The 26920-nt window shown below is 39.3% G+C and overlaps 1 protein-coding gene across 1 annotated transcript; it reads right to left on the bottom strand.

Moving 5' to 3' along the window:
• Positions 1-127: 127 nt before the first annotated feature.
• On the bottom strand, positions 128-26916 carry IARS2 (isoleucyl-tRNA synthetase 2, mitochondrial). The gene is made up of 23 exons (XM_009096386.4): positions 26565-26916; positions 25997-26119; positions 25011-25167; positions 23887-24035; positions 23747-23796; positions 23541-23650; positions 23365-23455; positions 22881-22996; positions 21665-21834; positions 20803-20893; positions 20460-20611; positions 19356-19516; positions 11903-12005; positions 11199-11292; positions 5828-5936; positions 4949-5051; positions 3868-3993; positions 3362-3493; positions 2667-2773; positions 1711-1856; positions 1367-1557; positions 648-792; positions 128-538 (listed from the first exon to the last, which is right to left on the bottom strand). Exons 1-23 carry the CDS (start codon positions 26766-26768, stop codon positions 384-386), a joined length of 2985 nt encoding a protein of 994 aa, XP_009094634.1. The 5' UTR covers positions 26769-26916; the 3' UTR covers positions 128-383.
• Positions 26917-26920: the final 4 nt, after the last annotated feature.

A 26920-nucleotide genomic window follows, 5' to 3' on the forward strand; every position in this document is an offset into this window, starting at 1 on the left:
TGATTCTCTGGGGTTATGGTGAACTACCAGCTGCCAGTATAAAAATTTAACAAGAGCTGGTTCAGATTTTCTCTTAAATGGAAGCGAACTTGCACAGAACACAGGTTGCTAAGAACAAGTAAATCAGTTGTTTTTAACCACCCTTTTTATTATGTGATATACACAAGCAGTGTGTGTGTGTGTGTGTGTGTATATATATATATATATATATATATATATATATATATATATATATACACACACACACACACACATATAAGGTTCCCCAAAATACATGATACTCCTGCTCAGGCTGGGGCTTAAGCATCTGCTTCTACAGGTTCCAGTTTGCAGACCTGCTGCTTCAGCCACTTTGGAGCAGCTTTTGCATAGGCATTTTGTCTTCACGTGCTCCCCTTTCCAGCAGCAAGTACTTGGAGGCACCGTGGGCAGGGAGTGCTTGAGGACTCGGCCGTGTATCTCCTGCAGCGAGGGCATTTTGCTTTGGCAATGGGTTGGGCTATAACTTTGTATGAAGACTGTTCACAGATGTCACCACCTGTCAAAGAAAGTGTAATTGCTGAGAGAGAGGCTGGAGCTGCAGGTAAGACCCAAGCCATGAACAACCTCTGTGTAGTGCAGGAGTCTCTCTGGAATGGATCTCTTACCTTCCAAGTTAATCAGAAAGGTCCCTTTTATGATGTTTGCATCTGAAGGTATTTCTTTGGGGACTTCGCTCAGCAGGGTTGTCTGGGAAGCCATCATTATCTCATTCAGCTGGGAAACACTGGAAGTTTCTTCAGCCTGCAGTGCCTGGGGGACAGAGAGCTTTCAGACTTGGAACTTGGTTTTGTTTGTCAGCACTGTCCAGTCTAGAAAATAAATACTGAACTGTGGTTCCTAATCAGAGTGGATGGTTTGAACCAAGAGTCTGATTTACTCCTGCCAGGAGGAGGAGGACAGACTTGAACTGCAGTGGCCAAGACAAAGGTGCCTGAGGGCCAAGCAGCTATGCATAAGCCAGCATTCTGCTCTCCCAAGGGACAGGGACAGCAGCATCCCACCTTGGGATGCTGTACTGGAGCACTGCTAGCAGGGTAAAGGTGCTCCTCCAAGCAACCAAAACTGTTTTTTTATTGTCAGGGTGGTGAAATACTGGCACAGGTAGTCCAGAGAGCTGGTAGGGTCTCCATCCTCAGAACTATCCAAAAACCAATGGACAGAGGCATGGGCAACCTGTTCTAGCTAAGCCTGCCTGAGCAAGGGGCTGTGCTATACAGGCTCCAGCAGTGCCTTCCACCTCAACCAATCTGTGATTCTCTGATAAGTATAAAGCAGAAGGAAGTTTTCACACAGACAACACTACTCTTAGTTGCATTTTTTTTACCTCCATTAATTCGAACAGCAGTCCAGGCTCAATTACAATGATGACTTCATATTCCAAAGCATTCTTGCCAGAGATGGACCCAAGGAAGGAGTCTCTCATTGCACATGCACCTTCTATTGCTTCCTCAATGCCAGGCTTCTTCCATGCTGAGCTTGCATTAATCCAGCCAGTACGAAACACACCCTCTGAGTCTTGAAAGCAAAACAAAGCAATTCTTATTTTAGTCTATTTGAGTGTTTATGAAATGAATAAAATGAATGGCATATTTCTGTAATTGCATTCCTTGTAACCATGCAATTGAACGGTGCACTAAAGGAAAGGCTTAGCAGTGGTATGTGCTTTACCTTTCTTGTAAGGGATGTACTGAAAAACCTCCTCTGCCAAGTGGGGCAGGATGGGTGCAAAAGAGCGGATGATGACGTCCAGAGCCTCTGCCAACACGGTTTGACACGAACGACGCTTAGGATCCTTTGCTTCTTCGCAGTAGAGCCTGCAAGACAGCAGGGAAAGCTGGAAGGTATTCCTATGCTCATGTTTCTGCTCAAGAGCCACACTTTTAGGACTGCCAGTGGACGTACAGAAGTCTGACCCACCTAGCCTTTGTAAGGAAAGCTTTTCTAGGGTGCCCTTCCCTAGGAAAGCAAAGTGAGCTATAGACAAGACCATCCACATCTGCAGCCACAGGAAAGGAGTTTGTCACAGGAAAGGAGATTCTCTACATGGTAATTAGGGAAGAGAGAATCTGTCCTTAAGGAGCTGAGCCTGCAGCTGTCAGCCCTTTGCTCTGGTTCACGTGTAAACCTCAGCATTAGGGCTTCTTTTCCCCCCACTCCTCCTTTACTCACGTTCTGACAACTGAAGATCAGTATAACCTCCACCCCTCCTACCCCATGAAATAGCCCTTGCACATTTACACAGGTATCTGTCACAGCCTTAGGATTCTTTCACTGATCTAAAAAAACCAGATAAATACACTCAGTTGCACAGCTAACTGCTAAAAGCTCTTCCTCCTGTCTTCCCAAATTCAGATGCACACCCTTTCTGGGTAAAAATATAGATCCAAGACTCTATCTTTAAATATTTATTTGGTTTTAAATGTTCTCATTTGATGACCTTTTAAAGTGTTCAGTACCACTGCTGGACAGAAGAGAGCACAGTGATAACAACCACTCAGCTGAATGCACTGAGAGATCCTCAGTGATACCTGTGCTCACTCAGCATTCACCTGGAACCTTATTACCTCCATCTCAGACCCATTCCTTTCTTTTTTCCCTTTTAAAGGCAGCAGGAAGGAACTCACCTGTCCTTGATCATGTTGAAATAGAAGTTAGACAAGCTTCTGGAACAGAATGCTTGCAGCAGTCGAACAACTTTACTATAATCATATTGTTTGTAAGCTTCTGTAACCTGGGAGAGGGAGGTAAGAACAGTGCATTGGTTTGCATCACACACCCTCTGATAAACTAACCTTACAGAAAACAGAATGAGTGGCAAGAGGTCTGGCAGAAACTTTAAAAGGTTGTTGGAGGGGAAAAAAAGTTAAGTGAGTTAACAGTTAGGCCAAATAAGTAATTTCCATTCAAGTTTCAGTGGAAAGAAAAAGGGAAACCCCAGAAACTATTTTTCAGGATTCAGCAGAATGGTTCTGAGTGACAGAAATGTCAAACTTCTGTACAACAGCAAATTTCCAAAGCTCTAGTTTTTGGGTTTGTTTTTTTTTTAAATATCTACCTTTTAACTATTTTTAAAGACTTCTAATTCGAGGTCTTGGGCAGTGAGTGGAAAAATCTGGTTGATGTCCAAACCAAGTTAAGAAAGTTAAAATTCTTCCTCAAAAATTGAGACGGGCTTAAGGGAGTGCACATTGCATTGAAGGATCCTTTGTGGTTGTAATGTGCCTGCTTGACACACACACTTTACTCACACACCTAAAGAAAATAAAGCCAATGGAAAACATTACACATATGTTCATCATATGTTCACAATTCCCCTTACCTTGCTGCCATATTCATGCAGTAAATGCAGCATGTATTGATCCACTATGTACATCTCTGCAGGGGGGATGGAATCTGTCTCTGGGTTGAAGCCCTCCACATTTCCCAGCATGAAGCGTAGTGTGTTCCGGAGCTAGAACAACCCCGAGCAATTAAACATTAGTAGCCTTCACTTTAGATTAAATACAAAATGCTCATGTCCCATCACTAACTAAAACTGACTACTTTTCAAAATGACTGACTGAATAGTTACAAAGGCATCATAAAGAACACATGGCAAAAGGACCTACAGAAAAATAAAGACTGGCTGTTACCAAAGCACAAAGATGTGAAATGAGTCTTTTTCTCAGCACACTTTACTATTTGACCCACAGGTATAAAAAGCAGTAGTACCTCCCTAAATAAGCTTGGAAAAGCTTTCTTTAGGCAAAAGACTGGAAAGCTTTGCAGGCAAGACACAGAGGATCTGTTCACGGGATGAACAGTATTGGCAGTGGTGGCTCTTACCTTGTTGATGTCATCTCTGGCAGCATTGAGCACCACAGGCCCAATCATCACCTCCGTGAAAACATTGGATTCCGCCACCCACCAGCGGAGAACATCGGCACCATATGGAGGATCCTTGGTGTGATCCTGAGGACAGGCAGGAAAGCACAGAGCCATAAAATATCTCCAGCTGAAAGGGATCCATAGGGATCATCCAGTCCAACTGCCTGTTCCTCGCAGGACTACCTATAACTCTGTCTATGTGCCCAGAGGCTGCTGTGCTTGGAGGCCTCCCCCTCTTTTAGTAACCCACACCTGCAGCACTGTGTGTTCAGGCAGTGCTAGAACCCAGGTAAGCTGAGAGAAACTCATCTGCAGCCTTAAATCCTTTCAACGCTTATCATTAAAATAGCAATGTTAATATCTAAAACTACATAGGTTTTTCTTCCTGTTCAGGCTGTTTTCAACTCTGAAAATGGCTTTTCTCCTCTGCGAAAGAATAGGAACAATTGTGTCTTTTAATTAATCAGATAAGCAAGTCATGCAAAGACTGATTCTTTTGTCTAGTGAGTTGCAAAATCTGCTCAGCAGCCTCAGAAAGAGCAACAGTGGGACTGGGGAGGGAGGGAAATTCAGAGCATCTGAATGCACCGGCAGTGCAACCTCCCTGATCAGGGAATGAAGTTCCCAGAGTCAATAATAAGAGTCTGAGGGCAGAGAGATTGCTGGGGTGCAGCTGCTACATCTGACTGCTCCACTGCCAGCCACACATGGTAGGCTTCAGTCAGTTTCATAGCAGAGGTTCACTATTTTAATTTTTTTATTTTTATTATTCCTCTTCTCCATTACTCCATCAACACTGGTAAAAAGGAACCATCCTACACCCTCTGCATAATTTTCTTCTCTCTTAGTAGAGAATTAAGGTGAGGGGTTTTCTTGCACTACAGCAGAAGCAGCGCAACTCAAGTTTTTCAGTCCAGCCAACTGGAACTGCAGTATAGCCAAAGAAGAACCTGACAGAGTTCTGCCACAAGACAGCTGCAGAATCTAGCAGTGAAAGGTTGTAAGTGGCAGTTCTGAGACACTCAGGAGCTTGACCTACTTCGCCTCCATTGATGACAACATCAGGGTCAACCACATTGCCAACAGATTTGGACATCTTCTCCCCTTTCTCGCCAACAGTAAAGCCATGAACCACCAGAGTCCTGCAGGAAAGAATTTAATGAAAACAAAATCCCAGGGAAAATCTATGGTAAGAATTGATTTCTAATGAGGATATTCTTAAGTCAAAGCACACAGAAACCCTGTTTTGGTGGGCCTGAGGCTTCATCCCCTGAGTTCAACCAACCACGATTAAACCCTGTACTACCATCCAAGGAGAGCAAACAAATTTATTTTCCTCATTTAATTTTGTTGTGCAAGCAACAGATTGTTTAGATATCTAGGGTATGAGTATTTCAGATTAATTAAAGACTGAAGTGTTATTTACTTTTTAAGCCAATACATTTCCCAAAATTGCACAGCCTCCTTGCAGCTGAGCCACATTCCCCTCCTGTATGCTTTCGATCTTCCAGGAGGTAAATGGTGTGCCACAGCTCCAGCAGAACACAAGCACACAGCTATTCCCAATTCCCTACAGCCTAATGTTGAATTCACAAGACAATGATCTTGGGAGATTTGCACACTGGACTTCCCAAAGAATTTCTTTAATTGTGGCAGTGGGAGAGACAGCAAAAAGCCAGACTTGTATCTGATAATTCCTAAATGACTAAGTATGAAAACATTATTAGAATTATGATAGAAAAAAGTTAAACAGTACATGAATTACAATCTGAGAGAAACTTTATACTGAAAATGTAAGAACACAAATCAGATACTTGGTACTGGTTTGATTTCTCTTGTTTATACACTACTGTGTACACTTCCAAAAGCCCAATATTCAATAAATGGACTAAAAATGTATTTGCAATCCAACACTTACTTGTATGGTGCCTTTTTCCTTGCTGCCACACTGGTTAAGAGAGAGGACTGAAACCAACCTCCCAGCTGATCTTTTCCTTCAAGGTATGTATCTGCTCTCTGATCTGCACCTTTAAAAAACAGGACATTTTATTTGAAATATCAGACCTCATTCTTAAAACAACACACAAAATCTCTGAAAGTGATTAGCAACATTATCCTGCTTTTTAAACCCAGTAGGTAAGTTACTTTTCTTAAATGGTGTGTCCTTACTTAACCATGATACAAGGGATTAATTAGTATTGCAATTTTTAAAAGCAGCCAAAACTTGCCACACTCCAGAATTTAAGAAATAAGCTTGCTCTCTCCTAAGCTAAATAATAAATTATGAAAAAAAGCTATCATGCTCAGATTGCTTCACAGAAGTTCTCAGAATACTTTTCAAGTGCTCCTAAACAAACTGGAATACCCAAGAAAAGTTCACATACTTTGGAATGAATAAAAATCTATGCCACCATCTGAAGTGCTCCCATATGGAATTACTCAGGGCACAAGGCACAGAGGTAAGGTGTCCAACTAGCCCATGAAAGGCATTTACAGAGGAGAGCAGGTAGCTTTGGCAGTGACCACAGCTCACCTGTGACAGAATTTACATTTTTGTCACTGGTGTTCCAGGAAGATCAAAAACTTTGGGAAAGAGAAGGACAATGTGGGAAACAAGAAAGCCTGTTGGGGATAGAGGCATCTGGAAAAGCCTGGCTTGGGAAGGCTGAGTAGAAATATTATTCCCTGTACATACACACACAGAACAAAAGAGGAATGGTAGGGAAGAACAAGTGCAGCTAATGAGTACTTTAGAGGAAAATCAGACTACAAGGCAGGCAGGGTATTAGCTGATTGCACATTAAAAGCAGAAGAGCGAACCCCGCTCTTCCACAGGGTTGAGAGAGGACAGCACAGTTTAAATGGCTTTACTGGTGGAATTCAGTCACTGTGCAAAAAGGTACAAACTTGTTGACTCAGAAAGTCCCTCCTTGTCATAAGCAATCCTAGACAGGTCACCAGAGTGAGAACAGAGCAATGTGAACACAGGAGAACATGCAAGTCAAAGCCTACAAAGGTGCAAAACCATACACATATTTGTCAGGAGTTTAGTTTTGATTCTACAAGTTGGTGTTGCTTTCTCAATATTCAGACAGAAGTTTTCCTATTCAATTTTTATTCACTATCTCCTCTTTTCCTCTTCCTATGACCCCTGAGACAATGCTGCTTTCTGCCACTGACACACTTGATTTATTTGTTTAACTTAATGGAAGTTTCAATATTTAGATCCATCCTGCAATAAAGGGAAGTTCAACATTACAAAGGTCAAGGCCACACAGTTCCAGGTAGCACAGGAAAAATGTGTGGGTGGATATCATGGTTTTTACACATCTATTTATTCAGTCAAGGAAATCTACAAAGAGTCTGGGGTTTAGAAGTACAGTGAGTAAGGAGCAACCTTTGTATTAAAAGACTGCAAAAATACCTGTGAGGACAAGATAAAAAAAGAACATTTGTGGTAAGGAAGACAGTAACATTAGAAAATCTGAACAACCCATTTGTTACTTACAACTAGTTTACTAGCCACTGGTTTTAGAGAAGTGAACTTTTCATGGAATTGCCAGTAGTTAGAACTTAGAGGTGAGAGGAATTTCAACAAACAACTGATTACAAACAGCAAACTGGATTGAGCTTTTCTGGCAGGAACTATTACATCTGGCAAGCTGGCTACTGGTGCTTGCAAAGTTAACAGAGGCCTGAACATTTTATCTGTAAAATACGAACATGGGGTTTGCATATACAAAACCTGCCTTATAAGTAGCTCCCCTTCCTCAGTTTTGTTAAAATTGTGATACATAAATTAATTACAACAGTGCTCACTTTTTTTTTTTTTTTTTGTAAATGGAGAAGTATGCCCAACAACCCCAAAGAGACTTTTCTGTTGTTTATTTTAACTGAGGTATAGTACATAGGTCGTTAAAGAGAATTACAATTTATGATCCTTCTGGTTTGGATTTCAAGATTCCATATCTTTGATCTTACAGACTTTGACTTTTAGATTAAACATAATGTATTTTAATGCCAGGAATGAACCAGCTAAGATAAATTCAAGCCTCTCAGTCAGCACAAAAGTTTAAACACTTAGATAGGCAAGCTGTAAAATAATCACATTCATTCAGTTAAAAATTACCAAATAAGATAGGGAAAAAAAAGTTACGATGTTGAAAACTACCATAATTTCAATACCCACAAAACTGTGGGTAAAAAGCTGTGTGACTTTTACCAGTGGCAAATCACATCACAATAAAGTCCAGTATGCATTTTTATATGAAATATTTTAAAAAAGAATCATCTCGAAGTTGTAGTGAAGATGGCACTCTGCCCATGAGGAAAACGTAGGAGAATTTTAAGACATTTTAAGACATCACTTAAATGGATGTTCCATAAGGAGCTACTGAAATGAGCTCTGTCAAAAGGCTGAACTTCAAAGCAAAAGAACAACAGAACAAGTGCTGGGAACCACAGCATTAATTATTGAAAATTAGCACATGCTTTTGAACAAAATTTTGCTTTTACCACACTTTCTTTTTGGAAGCAGTGTACTATCACTCTTCTATATCACAGCAGCATTGTGAAAATGCAGTTATCCCCGTCTGAAGCATTTGGACTTTAATTTTAACATTGCATAAAACATTTCTTAAAAAAAAAAAAAAAAAAAAGTCATGTGTAGCAAGAAACAAACAGGATGAGAGGGCACAACAATAAACTGTTCAGTGAAAACAGTGTTACAGTGTTAGGCAAACAGAGCATTAACAAAGCAAACAGCATCCCCAGGAAATTTTAGGGGATTTCAGAGAACGTTACACTTGTGGATCTGCTCTCAGTGATGCCAGTGAGTGGTGTTTATTTCACACAGTCTACTTGTAGCTGTACAATTTTGGGTTTGTGACTACAAATCTAGTAGCCAAATCTCTGATTTTAGTGTGTAAGTTGCACCTGCCACACTGCTGACAGAATGGTTTGGTTAATCTGTCGTTTAGCTACAAGTGGTACCTTAGGCACACCCAGGCTGGAAAAAGGTAGCCAACCGTAATTTAATGGAACAAGAGTAACTTTAAGCCATGTCCATCAGAAACAGGCCCAGTCCCTGGAAGGAGATGCAGCAGGGCAAGCATTAGAAACAGGACTGTGCAAGGGCAAAAGGTAATGCAACCTATGATTTACACCATTGGGCTCGGCTGTCACTGAGCAATTCCTTTAACCTCATTCAGCAGAATGTCTCTTCTTGCCCCTCTTCACCCCCTTCCCAACCTGCTGTTTTTGCTGACAGCAATCTGTGTGTGGCCATCAGCCAAAGGGATTAATTTTGTAACAGCTGCAACTCCTTTAGTAAGCTTGGACACAGCTGGGTCAAGTGCACTTAAAACTCACGCCAAGTTCTGAGTTGCAGAGATGCTGAAGAGAAGGAATTATTTTCACAAGACTGGAACTGACAGGGAAATCTGTAACATCTGTTATTCCAGCTAGTTACTAACAGATCATTGACTTAGAATTTTCAATAACATGAGTTCAGGGCAGAGTGAAACAAACATTAGCCTCAGTTTTAGCCATCTTTTATATTCTGCAGTTGCCTGAAAGTAACTCGTGCTGTGAAAGAACCTCTTCCACCAACACTGACATCAGAAGGCAGCAACAACCTCTGCTATCACTCATCTCCTACCACAAAATTAGTTCTTCACATAATGACATTCTCTAAGCAATCTTGTGTTTCTCCATGAATTCCATCTTTTTTTCCTCCAGGAGTACTTTGGAAAACAACCCCACCCATTAGTCTGTCTGTAAGCCTTGCTTATTATCATTGATATGGGAAGAAGTTCTGCAAAAAGCTTTAAAAACTGGAGCATATTTGGGAAATAGATGACAAAATTCTTAATTCAACAACTTCTCTTGCAAAGTTTCATAAAAGGTGAGTTAAACCAGTAATTTGATATGAATCACAGACTGTACTTCACTTCTGGCAGTGGCTGGAAGCCTCAGTTACACAGAAAAAAGGTAATGCAACTTTTGTGTCATTTCAGAGAATAAACAGGGTTAGGAGGTTACACTGCTGGTTAGCCAGTCCCCAGCTTTGACAGCAGTGGGGCCACTCCAGTTATGTCACACAGCAGAAGAAGATGCCTTACACACACCAAGCTTGAGCAAATTTCATTAAAAGAGAGGACTAGGTAGAGAAGAGCAACTTGTAATAGTTCCATGAAAGAAGTCTATATTGTGATAACCCCAACATTTATTAGACACTACAGAATCCATATATGGGAGCTTTACACAAATTAACAACGAATCCAGAGCCTTGATTCTGCTATTCCTTATGAAAATTTATCTCCTTTAAAAAGGATTAGAGGGCTGAGGTGTTCAGCTCTTTAACAAGGTAAGTTTGTAACTGCATAAAATACCACTACTTTGTTATAGCTTTCAAAATCAAACCAAAAACATTTTTAAAGAGCACAAACCTCAATATATGTAAAAGTCCTCTAGAAAATGAATGCTTGCTGATGGTACTGTTGCCTGACCATGTTGCTAAGAAATAAAACTCTGGTACTAACGTGTTTTATAATTCAGCAGATTGTTATCATGCAATTGTGTACAGAGGGTTTAAAGTCCAACAGACTTGATGTATGGGACCAGACTCCTCCTTTAGAAAAGACTCCTGACTTTGCACCATCCTTCAGGCAAACAGTGTGTATTTTACATCTTTTTATACAAATATCTATCTCCTACCTACTGAGTAGCAACTACTGGCAGCAGGAGCCATAAACAGCATATAGCAAGTATAAATAATTTAAGCCACAATACACTGCTTTAGTTACTGAAAGTGATCAGAAGTGAAAAAGCACACCTACACTTTTAAATTATAAATCTTAGACTCAGCAGCTGATCTCAGTCTTTGCTGTTTGTCTGTGCTATTTGGAGCAAATAAACACAGACAAAAATTTGTTAACTAAAAGCAGTTTAGGAGTACCAACGAGCAGCAAAGTACCTTGGGTGTCTGTGTCATGAGACTTCTCCACTGAAAGCAAGTATGAGGTGATCAGCAGTTACACAGTACACCCACCACATGTCAGAACCATTAGAGCAGCGTATTAGAAAAACCTCAACTTTAATTATGCTGAAAATGAGTTTGCCAACATTAAATCCTTCTCATTACAAGTAAAAGCAGCTTTAAAAGTCACAGACAGCCCGCTGATGGCATAATCTGCCTCAGTTTTGCTGACACCAACACTGTCACACAGAACAGTTATATTTCTCTCTCCAAATATTTTAAAAGAAGGAGCAACATAGGAATTCTTTACCTTCCAAAACATGAGCCCAGGAGGTTCCACTGTCAAACCAAATGTCTAGAACATCTTGTCCCTTGACATAATCTGAAACATCACGACCACCAGCCTAGAGAACAATTGAGAGAACAATTATTAAATAATGCAAATAGAATACTCTAAATCATCAATGCTTTTCAAAGCTAGAAATAAAGAAAATTTCAGTTCTGGACCAGTTTTGTATAGGTTCTGTTACCAACTTTGTGAGTAAACACAAAATAATGTAGGTAATTTTTGACAAGAGTTTTCAGAAAATTACTGATGGAAACTCAAGGTAGGGCAAGGAAAAATTACAAAGAAAATCTCAGATGGCACAGTAACACTACAGTTTTGTGCTAGCTTAAGTACACGATTGTTAAAGAACAATAAAAAGTTAGGAAGAACTAAATAAAAATTATAATCCATCTTAATGACCAAGACCTAATACATATTTGAGCTCATTATTTGGTTAATTCCGATGTCACTTTCCTCCTGATCTAAGAGGAGGAGGATGGAGATCTCTGCCCTGAATTAACAGCACAAATTGTGTTCTGCTCCACTCAGATCTCACTTTTTGAACACTCCTTTCACAAGGAGGATAACAAGACTGAAGACGATCATGGGAATAAACAAAATTTTTCTATTGTTTCCCTTCACTCAATTGTCTTGAGCACCTGCTGTACCTGAAGACAGAAGTTTACCTTTGCTACAGCCTCTTTTGACAAGAGTTGTTCAATAGGGAGGACCCACCATGCATCTGTTCCTTGTTGCTCCACTATTTTGATGACATCTGTGATGGTTTCACTGGGTTAGGAGGAAAAAAGGGGTTTATGAATAGAGGAGTTAATCACACCTTTCCATAAGTATCCCAGACCCAAAGCAGTGAGAGATGCTGATACAGAGACCAAGCTATTAGAACCTGTGATTTTCCAGCTTCTAATCCATACAAAACTTCAGAGCTTCCTGCCTGCATTACATACTTTCTGGCTTTGCCTTCCAAGATAGGAGGATTTGTACAACATACAAAAACCTACATGGATTCCAACGATCTTCTTCTGCAAATACCTCATAATTGGGGCACTCAGAAAAGATGCCAGCAGCTTGGAAACTTCTAAAATCCATTTTATTTGCTATTTATTGACGTTGAATTTAAAGAAACTACACAAGTATTTCCCATCAAAATATCTGCTCTTTTTAACAACAGGTTTATTTTTCCTACTGGATAGAGAGACTTTGAGAACTCACACAGAAAGGAGTGAGGAAATGACAGCTTTTCAAGTAGTCCACTCACACACATATACACACACATATATATATCTATCTCTATATAGATCTACATCTTAAGCTTCCAGTTGCCTGAATTGCCCAAATTTAGCAATATATTTTTAAATTGTAATATATATAATTGTAATGGTAATAAATATAAATATATTAATCCAAATAATGTAAGAAACTGAAAATTTTGCACCCATAGAGGAGTGATAATAAACCATTCAATATACACTCTGAAGGCAATCTATAAGTTCATATCATATAGCACCAACCAGGACAAAGGTCCTGAAAATAAACAGATATTATGGAAATAAGAAAAATTAAAAAGTTAACTAAGCATTTTTCTGATCTGAACAGATAAGACAACTTCAAGGTGTGCAGTTCTGTGCACTAGTTATGACACATTCAGTCCTTGGCCCTAGTAGGTAAGGCTATGGGGAATTGATTTTAATATTGCTTAATACCAAGTCTAGACATAAAGTATCTTAAAAAAAAAAGAGGAACCCCACACACTTTGTCTTGCTGATTCACAGAGCACTTGCTAAAGAGGTGATTTTAAAGACATCTGCTGTATTTAAGGAGTACAACAGATCATCCTGACCTGCCAACTTCAAACTAAACTTGCTGTGTTACCCAGGACACCAGAGATTTGTTTATAACTTGAGAAATTAAGATTGAATCACTTAACTAATTTCTTAACACAGTATTGCAAAAGGGGGAAAAGTAAAATAATTATCTGGCATAATTATCTTAATAACACAGAAGGCAGATGATCTTCTTCAGTCTTCACTCAGTTTTGTGTTTGGTTTCCAGCACAGTATTTTACTGCACTTCTAGTAAGCTGAGCTACATCACTAAAACATTTAATGGACTCTTACACTCAGGGTTTAAGCATGAAAACATGTTCTCAAAGAAGCTGTAGAACAAATTACTTCAGTTCATGATACGAGGTGCAACGGTAAGAAGAAAATCCAGTTTTGCTCTTGAAGGCTCAAATTGCAATGACAGAATATCAATTTTGTATCAATCAATCAATCATCAATTAATCAATTCACTTCTCAAAATAAATTTCTGTAGAACATCTCAGCAGATTCTCTGCAGGGAAAGGTCATTAAGCAGCAATACTCACACACGGACATCCCTGTGGCACCACCACCATTCTGCCCCTTTCAAACCAGCACAGGCATCATTCACCTTCCATTTCAATGGTAGTAGGACACAATTTATGGCTTTGTAATGTATCTGCTAACATTTATCTTGCTACAACAACACTGAAGAGCTCCAGTTGTGAACAGTACCCCTTCTTTAAAGAAATATTAGCACAGAGGCCTGTTTGGTTGGCTATACTTCCAGTTGTGAGAGTGTAACCTCTCCAAGACAAAAGCTAACAACCCCAGTACAGGTATAATTCCCGGCAGATAGCTGATGTGCAACCCTTATGTCTTGCCTCCTTTACCCTAAAACTCCAAATTCAGAAAGCTCACAGGAAACACACAAAAAATAATTTGCCTCAGTCTGGACTAAACTATTCCACTGAATTTGTCTTTCGTAGGATGATTACCTTCCACTGACAAAGCTGGATTTATACCCTGACCTTTAGCAATGATACTGCAGCATCCAGGAACATTTTAGAAAAAGCAATACACAATATCATTTTTCACCATTTGCCAGTAGAATTTTCCACCTTGGATTCTCCTCAAATACACTATCAGTGTATTTTTAAAGACAGTTATAGATAACCAGTTGTCTTCACCTGAGGATTTCAAGAGCTCTCTCCACAGTTTCAACGCCTTCCTTTCACTGGCTGAGTCTTACTCATGGAACTCACGAGCAGAGGACAAGAGTAGCTAAATTAAAAAGAGGATGATTTACCCTAAAACATGTTTATTAAAAATGTAAATGTAAAATATTTGTATGTTGAGTGATTCATGCAAGAAGTAATTCAGCACTCAGCTAATGGCTCTGGCCTCAATGAGAGCCAGAAAAATTCTCTGAACAGGAATCATACCCACAATTAGTACAGAAAAGCTACCAGCACATCCTGTAAAGCAGGAAATTTAAACAGGAACTAAGCCTGTCTTCTTCCAATTTTTCATATTGCAAATACACTTCAGTGGAGAGACATAAACTCCAGTGATGAATTCATTTTAACCTATACATTTTTAAAATTTTCAACAGGTATTTCACAATATCAATATTTGGAGGGATTTATAAAAGGTGATAAATCCAGCTATAAATCAAAACTAACACTTATCTTGGACAGCATGTAAAAAGATACTCTTAATAAACTATTTTTTCCTTTCCATCAAAGGTGGGTGAGGGGAGAGAGAAGAAGGAAATAAACCCTTGCTATTACTCTCCCTTGGGAAACCATAATAAAATGCCTGCTTTCATTTACAGTAAGTATTGCCAAAGTCACACAAGACTTGTGTAGCCTTGTAGATACACCATTCCCACAAAACATCTAATGAGCTAACCTTTTATCAAGTATATTGCCATGCAATGCAAAGATTACACTATTAATTTATGTAGAGCAGATTTTTCAAAAGACATTTTTGTTACACAAGAACCAACAGGTACAATTATGCTACAGATAAAAGTTTTCAGATAAGTAAAAGAAGGTCAGATATGTGCTATCAATCACTTACAAGAAACAAGGAGTCAAGGACTGTGAAGTCAACTTTTTATTGACCAATATTCTCAAAATTCTATCATAGTTTCAAATAATGTTTTAAAAACCCCAATGTTTTAGCAGGGCAAGTTCTTTTTAACTATACATCATTTCCCTACGGAATATATGTGAACATTAACAAGCATTTCATAAGAGGAGGTAGTTTAGATGAAAAATTTCCAGGGTACCTTTTCAACAAATCTTTCTTACTCCTACAGTTTGAAAAATACAAGACAAACAAACACAGCTCCTGTACTTGTCTCTGCTCTTCTTGCAGGATCCTTATGATTAATTTGACTTCAAGACAGAAATAAATTTATTTAAGTTATCTGCATTATAAGGAGAAGGACTTTTGCAAAGTACTCTTCTGTAAGGTGCAAGTGAAAACCACCTTGCTCAAATAACTACTCATCACTTTATAATCTGCAGCCTTCAAGGTGAGCATGATAATTCCCCGAGTGAGCCATAAAGGCATTGTAAAACTTTGCCCTTTATTCAGAGGCTATCTGGAAGAACTTGCATTACGTGTCCCTGCTATGCTCTGACACCCCTACGGCAATTCACGCTACCACGGCTCCAGCCAATCACCCGGGAGCCAGGTATTGATTATGCTGCACACTTATTTAATCTGTTAACAGAAATTAGGCAGCATTAAGATACAGTCAAGAGCAGAAGAATACAGAGCCTGATGTTCTCTCCATCTCCTATCCAACAGCAGCAAAGAGGGAAAGTTATGTCCTGCTTTACAAGAATGTTGATACTACAGCTGTAAGTATTTAGGGGATGGTAAGCTGCTATTAATTGCAATTCACTGAAATGTCTTATTATTTTAAAAAACAAATTAGAGCACAGAACAGATCTCCTTCAAAAACACCTTGGGTTTTTCTTTTTCAGAAATTTGATTTACGTGTTAATCAAAGTCACAGAGAAGTGGACAAAGGCTGTGAGGCATTAGAACAATCTTTCCAATACTATTATTCATTACCAATATATGAACAGTGAATTTGTAACGCCTTTATTGCACGAGGTCAGATTAAAGTATGTATCTCACATTTATTACCTGTGCTGAGCTACTACTGGAATTACAATTCTCATATTTTAGTTTTGGAGCTCTTTTTTTCCATGAGTTACAGAGTTTCTAGATGGAGAATGTTTTCTCTTGAAATCTGTTAAATGTTGAAAGCTGTCACACAGCATAAGCATCTATTTGTGCATGTACTCTAAATTATTTAAAGTCTTTTTTCTCCATTTGTGCAGAAAAATCGCACAAAATCTCACCTCTGTATTCTTACTGAAAATGGCAATAATGAAAAAGTGCTCTGCTTTCTCTTTTTTTTTACACTCCTGGTCATAATATGATGCAGTATACGCTGCATAAAAGAATTTAAACATCATTGGTATATTACATTCCTAACCATAGATGACAATGTAATTGAATCAAATATCTTTTAGGGTTATTGCAGGGGGGGCACAGCAGCAATGACTCATGGAGATACTGCATTGAACATTACAACTACCTCTTGGCTTTTAAGCTAGAAAGACTGGATTGCTGGTGTGGCAAAAATACTGTTAGAGAAAGCAGTTCCACCCTGAAAGAAGGGCTTTCAGCAGTTTTTCACATTTTTTTTTTATTTTTTTTTTTTTGACAAATTCAGGGACAACTCTCAGAGGGAAACAACAGTTTATTTTCTTTTCTTTATTTTCTATTTTTTTTTCTTTTTTAAAAGTCTTTTTACAGGTGATACATGAACAGGATCACTCAAGATCGACCACTGGTGCTCTCATATGTAACAGCAACTCCATGTGGACTACACTGACTTCCAGTGGAGATGCTGTTACTTTTGATAGTCACTCAAAAACTCCACAGCAGCTATTACTGAAAAGTTGTTTATCCAGCATTCAAGTTAAAAACAGCTCATGTGTTGAAATGCAAGTTATTTACTGGTGTTTTAACTATATTAATTATTCACACTGTCTAAGTATGAAACTTAAAAAGTTTCACATTAAAAAGTATGTCAGCAACCTGTTGTAAAATTATTTTCAAAATGATAATGCAAATGTAACAAAACAGTCAGGTTTAGCTGCTGTTTTCAGTAAGAACTGGTGTCCAGGAAAATGACCTATGAATTGACAGACTGTCTTCTGCATTTGCCTGTCACTTCTATAGGCCAATATTCTGTGCACTTCTACTCCACTTACAGAAGTCTCTTACAGTTAACTTTACAAATATTTAGCTCAAACTTTTTAGAATATTTAATGACTGCTTTACACTTTCCTTTGAAAATTCCACCAAGAGTAAGTAAAGTTAGAAGTAAAGAGTACTGGCTATTAATGACTATCTGAACCTGTCAGTCAAATGAAATAAATCTTTTTTCAAGTATAGTGAATATGTCTGTTTTTTTTCCTAAATGCCTCTCTTTCCCCAGATCAATTCTACCCAAACATGCTATGCTGTCCCTTTGCTCAATTCCCTACAATACTCACTGCTGGGCCAACACCCACACACAAAGTTGAAGGTGTTAAGCTGCGGCAGTTTACCACATCAAAATGCTGTGATTGCCACATTTTGCACAATTTCAGGAATAATTTCACACAGCTTGAGCACTCACAAAAGGCAGGGGCTTTAATACAGGTCACAGCCTTTCAAAGTGACTTTACTAAAACCTAAAGGAATTCCCATGTATCCCTCCTTTCAAATGCTTTCTGTCCCAGCTCCTCAGAGTTCAGAAGGAGCTCCTGCTTCATGGTGCCCTTCACATTTGAGTGCTGGACTGGTTTTCATTATACTTTTTTGCTTGTTAAACTATATATTTAACCATTTTTAAGCAACACACACACTCTCAAGTCTACTCTCCAACCAGAATACAAAAAGAATTCCTCAGAAATAGTAGTTCTTTATAGAGACACACACCTGCTTTTTTGCAGGTAAAATGGTTTTATGTCCCACAAATCTTCCACCCATTTATTTCCTGATCTGTGTCAGCATTATCCAGGCACTATAAATGACATTGTGGCTCCTGTGGTCCTTTCTCACACTTATTGCCTACAGTGAGAGAGCCAAAGTACACCTCTCTGCACAGCTACACACCCAGTCACACCGGGTGAAGCTAAGGACTACCTGTCTAAAGTCCATTCCCTGCTCTCCACACCCTGAGCCTCACCTACTACTGTCTACTGTCTACTGCTTGTGTGCTCAGTACAGCCTCTGGAAAACATGCTAGACTCCAGCAGTATATTTACTCAACATCAGAATAAAAAAAAGTTCTGCAACAGTTTTCAAGTTCAGCTGTAAAAACTTATTATGAATTTTCACAAAAGGTTGTAAGGATAAGGTGTACAAAACTGAGTTACATCAGCATATCTAAAGGCAGAAAAAAATTATGAAACTAATTCAATGAACGCGGAACTCCACAACACTCTTTTTACAAAATCACCTCTTAGAGAGCATTCATAACTGAAAACCTTTGTTCCCCAAAGAAGTCAAAGCAGAATGCTCTTACTCCTGACAGAAAAGGATCATATTTGGTAAAGTTTCCTTGTTTTAAAGCACACCTTGGATTTCCTCTGCATTATGTTGCTTATAACTCCTGAAATGCACTGTTTGCAATATCTGGATACTATTAACCAAAAGATGGCAGAATCAGGCTAGCATCTGAAGATCTGGACATACCAAATCATATATCTAAGGGTCAGTTGAGGCTGGTCTTCAAAACCACTCTAATTTTGTTTTGAAACAAAATGTGCTTATTTATTCTGCAACCAATGTGGTTATTCCATTTCAGAGCTCACTGTCACTTAACTGCAAAAAGCTATTTTAACACAGCACCTGGACTATTTAATGTACAGTGGTACAATTACAGTTGCCATCTATTCTAACCACAACTTTCATTTCACTGCTTGCTTAAATGGAAAGGCCAGTCATGATTGTCAGCTCACTGAAGATGAGGAATGAAAACAGTAATTAATTTCAAGAGAAGTTTTCAGGTAACTTAAGTATGTAAGTAAATTTATTCCTATTATTTATATGTAAGTCACTTCCAGCCACAAGCTTTTGATTAACTTATATCTAAATTAGATCTGCATATAAAGAGCTTCAAGTAAAGGCATGTATTCCTACTTGAAATAATAATAAGTTTTATAATATCATTAACTACAACACAAGAGACAGTGCTCCTTCTGTCACTTCTCAGTGTCTAAGGCAAGGCAGGTACCTGTTTATCAAGCATTCTCCTGTGCTTTTCTGATAAAAAGCAGGAATTGGGACGCCCCAGCATCTTTGCCGTGATATGCACCAAAACGTCCTTCTGTCCAGCATCTCCAGCATCCTGTTCATTGCTGATGTAGGGATCACTTTCACTTTTTTCAGCACATCCTATGAAGGAGACAGTGAGCTGTTGAACATGCTTCAGCCTTCCCACAAATAATGTTTATGCTGCCAGTAAAATATGGTACAGATCTACTCTCCCACTCCCAGTATCAAACAACACATTTTCAGGCAACTGCCCGCTGCACTTCAGTAACTTCTTTGAACACTGCATGCACTGTGTATTTCCCAACCAAACCCCAGTTATCTGATTCACTAGCAGACACACCCTGAAAATGAGTTAAAAATGTCATCAGTGACTGAATCCGAAGTTTAAAAGCTGACTGTATTTTGTACTGTTGTCTACTTTGAAAACCCACTTTGATACAAACTGTCTGTAGAGGGCTACCACTCACTTCCAGCCCTGCTGAGTAACCACTGTTACATTCTAGATAAAGATGAATATGGAATATACACCTCATGCCCTAATTAGAATAAAATCACTGTTACCCTAAGGTGCTGGCCTGAATCTTCTGTGTGGATCTACATAACTTCAAAGAGCAAAAGACCCCAAGCTTTAAAGTTATCTAAAATAGGATTGTGACAAAATTAACAGAGCAGCAAACAAAGATGTCTGGCCACACAAGGCTAGCCTAACAAAAAAAAGTAATTTTAGCAGTGACAAAATTGTCTCTTCTAATTTAATTCCTTGAAACATCATCTTTTAAAAAAATATTTTAGGGAAAAAAACATCAGTAGCTCTAAGAAACTTTTGCATCTGTAAATACAATGAGCAAATATACCAGTCAGTGTAGCTACCCTGGATTATACAAACATTGACAAAACAACTGACAACATATTTCACTTCAACAAGGAATTAATGCTTTTCAACTACTGTTCATAAACCCTAGAGAAGATCATATTCCGGAGGAAGCAAGAGCAAGTTTTTTTTTGTTGATTCCAAGTAGCATCAGTTGTCTTCAAGTGTCTCATAAGAAAGAAAATTACATACCTGTGCTGCAGCCTTCACATCTGCTGTGTTTACGAACCACTGTTTGCTGGCACGAATAATAATTGGTTTTCTCGTCCTCCAGTCATAGGGGTAACTGTGCACATATTTCTCCTCTTTTAACAAACTTCCAGCTGCTTGAAGCATCTTAATGACTGAGAGAAAAAATGAGGCAAGATTAATTTTCAGTTAGAACATATGGCTGCTGTTAACCTCAACTTAGTCCTTTCCATAATCAACACTTAGCAAGAAATGCCAAAATATGGCCAGTTTATACAAACTCTCAAAATATACCTGCAGGACTGTAAATGGTGAAGTAACAAATGGTCAAACATCAAATACTCACCAGCTTCATTCCCTTCTTCAAGGACATTCTTGCTTTTAAGTTCAGGACCTGCTGCTTCTGTAAAATACCCACTTTCATCCACAAGGCAATCCTGAAAATAAATAAATTAATCATGTTAATAAAATATCATGTGGCAATTTATTATCATTTTGGTATTCAAAAGTGAGTTAAATACTCTACTGGGTGATTCCTTTTCTGACTAATAACAAAATACTTAAGTACACTTCAGATTTAGTGAACTGCAGTTTAGTAATCTACCAGGTAAGTGAATTTAAGGTGTCAGAAAAAACGAGTACCAATGCATTTGCACACAGACCACAACTATTACACATCACAGTCACTGGTATTTCAGTTACTTTTCAAACAAACAATGCAAAATAAAAGCAAACCTAACCTTCCCCATATCTTGAACCTTCACTCCCATCAATCACAAACTGGACATGCATAAATGAGTTGTATTTATGTATGTGTTTAAAACAAGCTTTGCTGAAAAAAAAAAGTAACAATGACCTACATTACTGGTGACTTACTGATCTGCATGTAAAAGACAATTCTGAGTAGTGAGAGTCAATATCTGAGAAGCATTCTCTGTGTTCTCCTTTAAAAAACAAAACCACAAAAGAGCAGAAAAATCTGATTCTAACACCTCCCCATAAGTTTTAATTGGCAGACGGAAACTTCATTCTTTTATCCTGATACACACTTTTTTAAGGTTAGTCTTGCATTCCTGCAGGCCATTAGTGATACTCACACTTCTGTGAATGCTTCAAAATATTTTTAAGTTTTATGCACAAATCATTTTAGTGTCACACAGTCAATCAGTTGCAGGAAATCAAGAGCAACAGCTGAAAAGATAAAGTACCGTGGGTAGCTGATGATGGGAAGCTACGCTGTAATCTTCCATACCATGAGCTGGGGCTGTGTGAACTAATCCTGTCCCTTTTGTCATTGTCACATGATTTGCAGGTAACAGGGGAGAGACTCTACCAGGAATGGTGGGATGAGCACAAGAACCACCTGCCAAATCTGCACCTGAAAAATACAAACAGAAGATAAAATAAACACAACTCACACGTTCAACTTCTTCTATCAGAGAGCAGAAAAAGAACAAGCGGTTAAAAACACAGAAGAAATACTAATAAAGCCTTGCTGAAAGTCAAGAATCACAGAGCTTGAGGAATGTGCCATACGACAAAATGTGTTCACAGAATGATTTTCTCCTAGAAGGAACATGATTAAGAACTGCCATCACAAAGTTATGTATACAAATACAGAAAAGCAACAAATATAATTAATTACTGAATATATGGGAAGTTAAAAAGAACAGGTTCCAATATGAAATTTCTTTTTAAGAAGGTTCAACTCTACTACTCTTGGATGTTATCAGTAAATTGCATGATTCAAAAAGGTGGAAGCTGTGACAAAAAACACCCCCAGTAATTTCATCATTACGTAAAAACAAGACTTCCTCTGAAAGAGAAGGCATGGAAAGACAACAAAGACACACACAAAAAAAAAAAAAAAGAAAACAAAAGATCATAGAAACAGATCCCTCACCTCCTTTACAAATGCATATTTCCAGCACTCAATCACTGATAGGGGCAAATGAATAAAGCTCATAAATGACACACCAAATCCCAACTTATGACACTGAATCCCAAGCCTGCCTGTTAAGAAATGCCACTATGCAGTTTGTTAGGATGCCAACTCAACTGCTGTCGTTTGTCCAGACAGACAACAGCCACCTACAATACCTCACCAGTCATGCTTGTAATTAGGCCCCTCTTGTCATTAGCAATGGATGGAAAGACAAACTGCAGTGCAATTAAGATTTTCATACCGAACAGACTAGATGTAGACATACACTCTACATCTCATTTTTACAAACATGATGCAAGATTTTAAAAATTCATTTAAAATCCATGGATGATAATTTGAGCTACAATACATCTGACAGACTCCTCCTCCATGTATTATTTTAGTGAAGCTTATTCTCAAATTGTAAACACATTTAAATGAAGAAGTTTTCAGACACCTATCAGCAGAATTCTAAGCAATTTAACAATTTTAAAACCTACCTTTACACTTTGATACAACTTCAAACTGTGTGTCCAGAACAGCAGCTGTAGATTCAACTCTATCTGCAGCAAGGATGAAGTGCTGTCCAGTCGTTGCACATTTTACAATTGAGTATCTGCAATGCAAACATGAATTTCTGATACTAAATAATTACAAACACCAAAGCTACCAATTTGTGAAATTCTTCATCTCTAAAAGACAGACAAGTATGCTTAACATGTCCAATTCACTCACAAATCTCAAAATTCAAGGTAACCTTGCCTCATGAAGAAGAAATAATTTAATAAAAATTTAGGCAGAAATTGATATATTAGTAGATAAAGAACAAAGCTTACAATTGCAACACTTAAAAACAAAACAACAAAACAAAACCTAAAAAAGATGCCTTAAGTAAACTGTCATGGCAGCCCAGAATGTTTTAATTTCCTGCTAAATACCAGTAGGGACTGACATAGACAACTGAAGCAAGTGGAAGACACCTACGCTGAGTCAGGCATGTAACAAACTGCTTGATTGGCTGGCACAGTCCAAGGTTGCGTGGTCCAGACTAGCACACTAGCAGGGGATGATCCATCTACAGATGTAAATTAGAAGTACTTTACTCACAGTTATAACAAAAATCAAAGCTGTCAGTCTCTAAAGCTACAGTGAAGTCATACCTATCACAGAAGTCAGCTTAGGTGGTGACTTCAGCAGCGGAAATTTCATGTACACAGAGCGACTGACGTGCTGCTCGTTGTACTCCAGTTCTGCCTCAGCCAAGGCTGTTCTAATATACATCAAACACAAGTTACATGCTGCAACATCAAAAGCTACTGGCATCCTTGCTAAAATTTTGAAGACAAAATAGTGAGCTGATTCTTACTTTGTTGAAGGGGACCAGAACACAGGTTTATAGTCCCGGTAAATTAAACCCTAGAGAGGACAGTGAGGGGAAAAAAAGAAAGTTAGGAGAAAGAAAACACATGAAAAATCAATACAGACTTCCACAGAAGCTCAACATACCTTATCATACATCTTGTAGAAGACTCTCAGCTGGTTTGCTTCATACTTTGGATCAAATGTAAGGTAGCAGTTGGCCCAATCTGCCATTACACCCCAACGAATGAAGGCGGATTTCTGTTTCTCAACTGCTCTTTCTGCAAATGCTCTGGCTGAAGGGAATGGTTCCATTAAGCACGTGGTTTAGCACACTAAGATCAATAAAATATCACTTAAAATGCACTATTGATTTTTTTTTTAGAAAAGCCAGAGCTGATTGTAGTGAACCTATCCCTAACCATTATGGTTCAAAATACATGCATTTCAGATTGGTTGTTACAAAAAATGACTGCAAAGAGTAAACAGGCTTGGCACTTTTTCACTAACACAGGAATTTTAAGCACGTCTTTAGACTACAAACTTTCTCTTTAAGAAAGGGGGGGAAATATACTTTGTTTGGAAGAAAAATTTCTCAAAATAAGTTCTCAACATAAAACTATTAAGAGTGAAAGTTAACTCCCTCTGTTTATGCCGATTCAAAATTTTCTAAGTAACGTACATCTGAAAATAAGTTTGTCCATTTCATTACTACAATTTCTAATTAAAGAAGTTTCAACTGCTCATATTACAAAAAGCTTTGCAGCTGAATGATCATGCCTTTCAACCCATATTGTATTTGAAATTATTTCTTCAAAACAGTTTCCATATAATACAGACTTTCTTTGAAAGGATTCACCCCAATAGTTTTGTAGGATTTCTAAAAAGTCAACAAATATATTCCTACTTGTGATACTGAGCTAAGCTGTCCTGAAGGACCCTGACTTCTACATGCATCTTTTCAGTTCCTAATCAAATTCAGCCTTCAAAAACCAAAAGGATGCTAATCTTATAAATTGCAGCTTCCTGCCACTATACAATGAAACAAAGCAGACATCCAAATCCCCTGCCCTCCTTTTGTTTTTTTTTTTAACTGAGGGTCAATGCTCTGCATGCCCATTACAGCAAAGAATTAAGCCTCTGCGAAAGTATCCCAATTTCATCAGATTCCAGCCTGCTCTATCTGCTTGGCAAATACACCCAGTGATCACAAAAAATGTCACCAATAGCTAATAGAAAAGTCACAATGAAGTCTAAAAGCCTTCATTTACCTCTCTGCCGAATTTCCATTGGTGAAAGATTTTCAGCTCCTTTGACTTCTGACAGTGCCTTCAACTCAATTGGCAGCCCATGGCAATCCCACCCTGGCACATAATGCACTTTATCACCTCTCATCACATGGAAGCGATTGGTGATGTCTTTCAAAATCTGAAAAACCACAAGGGTCTGTTATCACTTTAGCTCCCCCACATGGAACAGCCACATTTGTAATTAAGCTCTTCCTGCTTAAAAAATACAATTATCAAAAGCTGCAGAGTAAATTTATATTTAAGACCAGAAAAGCTCTGGGTGCCCCATCCTTGGAAGTGTTCAAAGCCAGTTTGGATGAGAGCAACCTGGTCTAGCGGAAGGTGTCCCTGCCCACGGCAGAGGATTTGGAACTAAATTATTTTTAGGTCCCTTCCAACCCAAACCACTCTGTGATCCAAAGACTCTGCATTTTTTATTTTTCTCACCTATCATTTTATACATTGGCAGAACGTTAGAGGACCTCTGATCCAAGGAGTTCACAACCAGTGAAACTGAGAGATGCACCTTATAATCTCACAAGACCTGAAGTGAACAAATCTGACTTACTCTCTTTTTTAAAACACCGAGCTGGACCTATAGCACTGGCCTAGAGCACATTGCTGGAGCCCAAGCTCTGGCACTGGGACCATGAGAAGCTGTGGGTGACAGCTCACAATTTGAGTCTTTCTCACTTGGTGGTCAGCATAACGCTGGGAATCTCAAGGATGAATCAAAAAGAACACTGAGCATTCAGTACATGGTATTTATGTTGGGGTATAGTATCTATGTCAACATGGCAAAATATGGCATCCACATAACCATACCATTGGTTTTTAAAAGCCAATAACCAAAATCCCAAACATTTTAAAGTGTTATTGATTTAAATGGGAATGGAGAACACAGGGCACATGACAGTAGGTTTTTTTACCACTTCACAAAAATAAAGTATGAACAAGTAAATAGTTACTTTGTTTAATGCATGGCCAACATGAGGGTCTCCATTGGCATAGGGTGGTCCATCATGTAAACAAAATTCCTGTTTTGTCTTCCTTTGCCTTTGCCATGAGTACAGTTCCGAAAAACCACATTTCTGTAGAAACAGGAAAAAGACCAAAATTATCACAACTCTCTGTACTTTCAAAAAGTCTGGATGCAAAATTTACAACAAAAGCAGGCAGGCAAACAAATAGTTTCTAATTCGGCAAGAGCAGACATTAGTGGGTTTTAAGTACGAAAAAGCCCGAAGAGGATGAAATATTTGGCCTGAGATTATTATCCTAGCACTTCATTATCCGGACGGTCGTTACTCTCCTCCAAACAAAGCCTATAAAATTCATGACTATCCAAACTAAAAATACCTCAAGAGCCTGAACCTTTCTAAAAAAGAGCCCAGACCCGCCAGAAAGTCCGCCCTGCACGGCGGGACGGAACACAAACCCTGCCGGCCACCTCCGCCCTCCTGCCGGCCAGGGGCTCGCCGCGCCCAGGGCAGCCCCACGCTCCCCCCGGGGGAACCGGCCCGGCCCCGGCCGCACCTGCTGCGTCTTCAGCTCCGTCTCGGGCTGCAGCCGCCCCGGGAGCTGCGCGGGGAAGCGGCTGCGCGGCAGCAGCACCGTGTCCCGGTACCGGGAGTCTTCCCGGCTCTCGGCCGCGGCCTCCGAGGCGGAGGAGCGCGGCCAGCCCCGGGCGGCCCCGGCCCGGGCCCGCTCCAGCGCCGGCGCCCACCAGGCCCGAAGCATCCTCACGGGCTGCGGCCGCGCTTCCGCCGGCGCGACGGGCCCCGACAGGGGACACGCTGCGCTGGGCGGGCGGCACGGCGGCTGCTTGGCGCTCCCGACGGGCCGGGCGAGAGCTTGAGCCCCGCCCGGAGCCGGAAGGATTCGGGGCCTTC

Source organism: Serinus canaria, chromosome 3, assembly GCF_022539315.1.
Source record: "Serinus canaria isolate serCan28SL12 chromosome 3, serCan2020, whole genome shotgun sequence".
NCBI classification, from domain to species: Eukaryota; Metazoa; Chordata; class Aves; order Passeriformes; family Fringillidae; genus Serinus; species Serinus canaria.

Excerpts from the sequence above, each read along its gene's own strand:
- IARS2 (XM_009096386.4), bottom strand. The coding sequence starts at position 26,768 with ATGCTTCGGGCCTGGTGGGCGCCGGCGCTGGAGCGGGCCCGGGCCGGG. Across the intron at positions 23,797-23,886 it reads TCTACAAGATGTATGATAAG|GGTTTAATTTACCGGGACTA; the intron begins GTATGTTGAGCT and ends TGTCCTCTCTAG. Across the intron at positions 1,857-2,666 it reads TTCAACATGATCAAGGACAG|GCTCTACTGCGAAGAAGCAA; the intron begins GTGAGTTCCTTC and ends GCTGTCTTGCAG.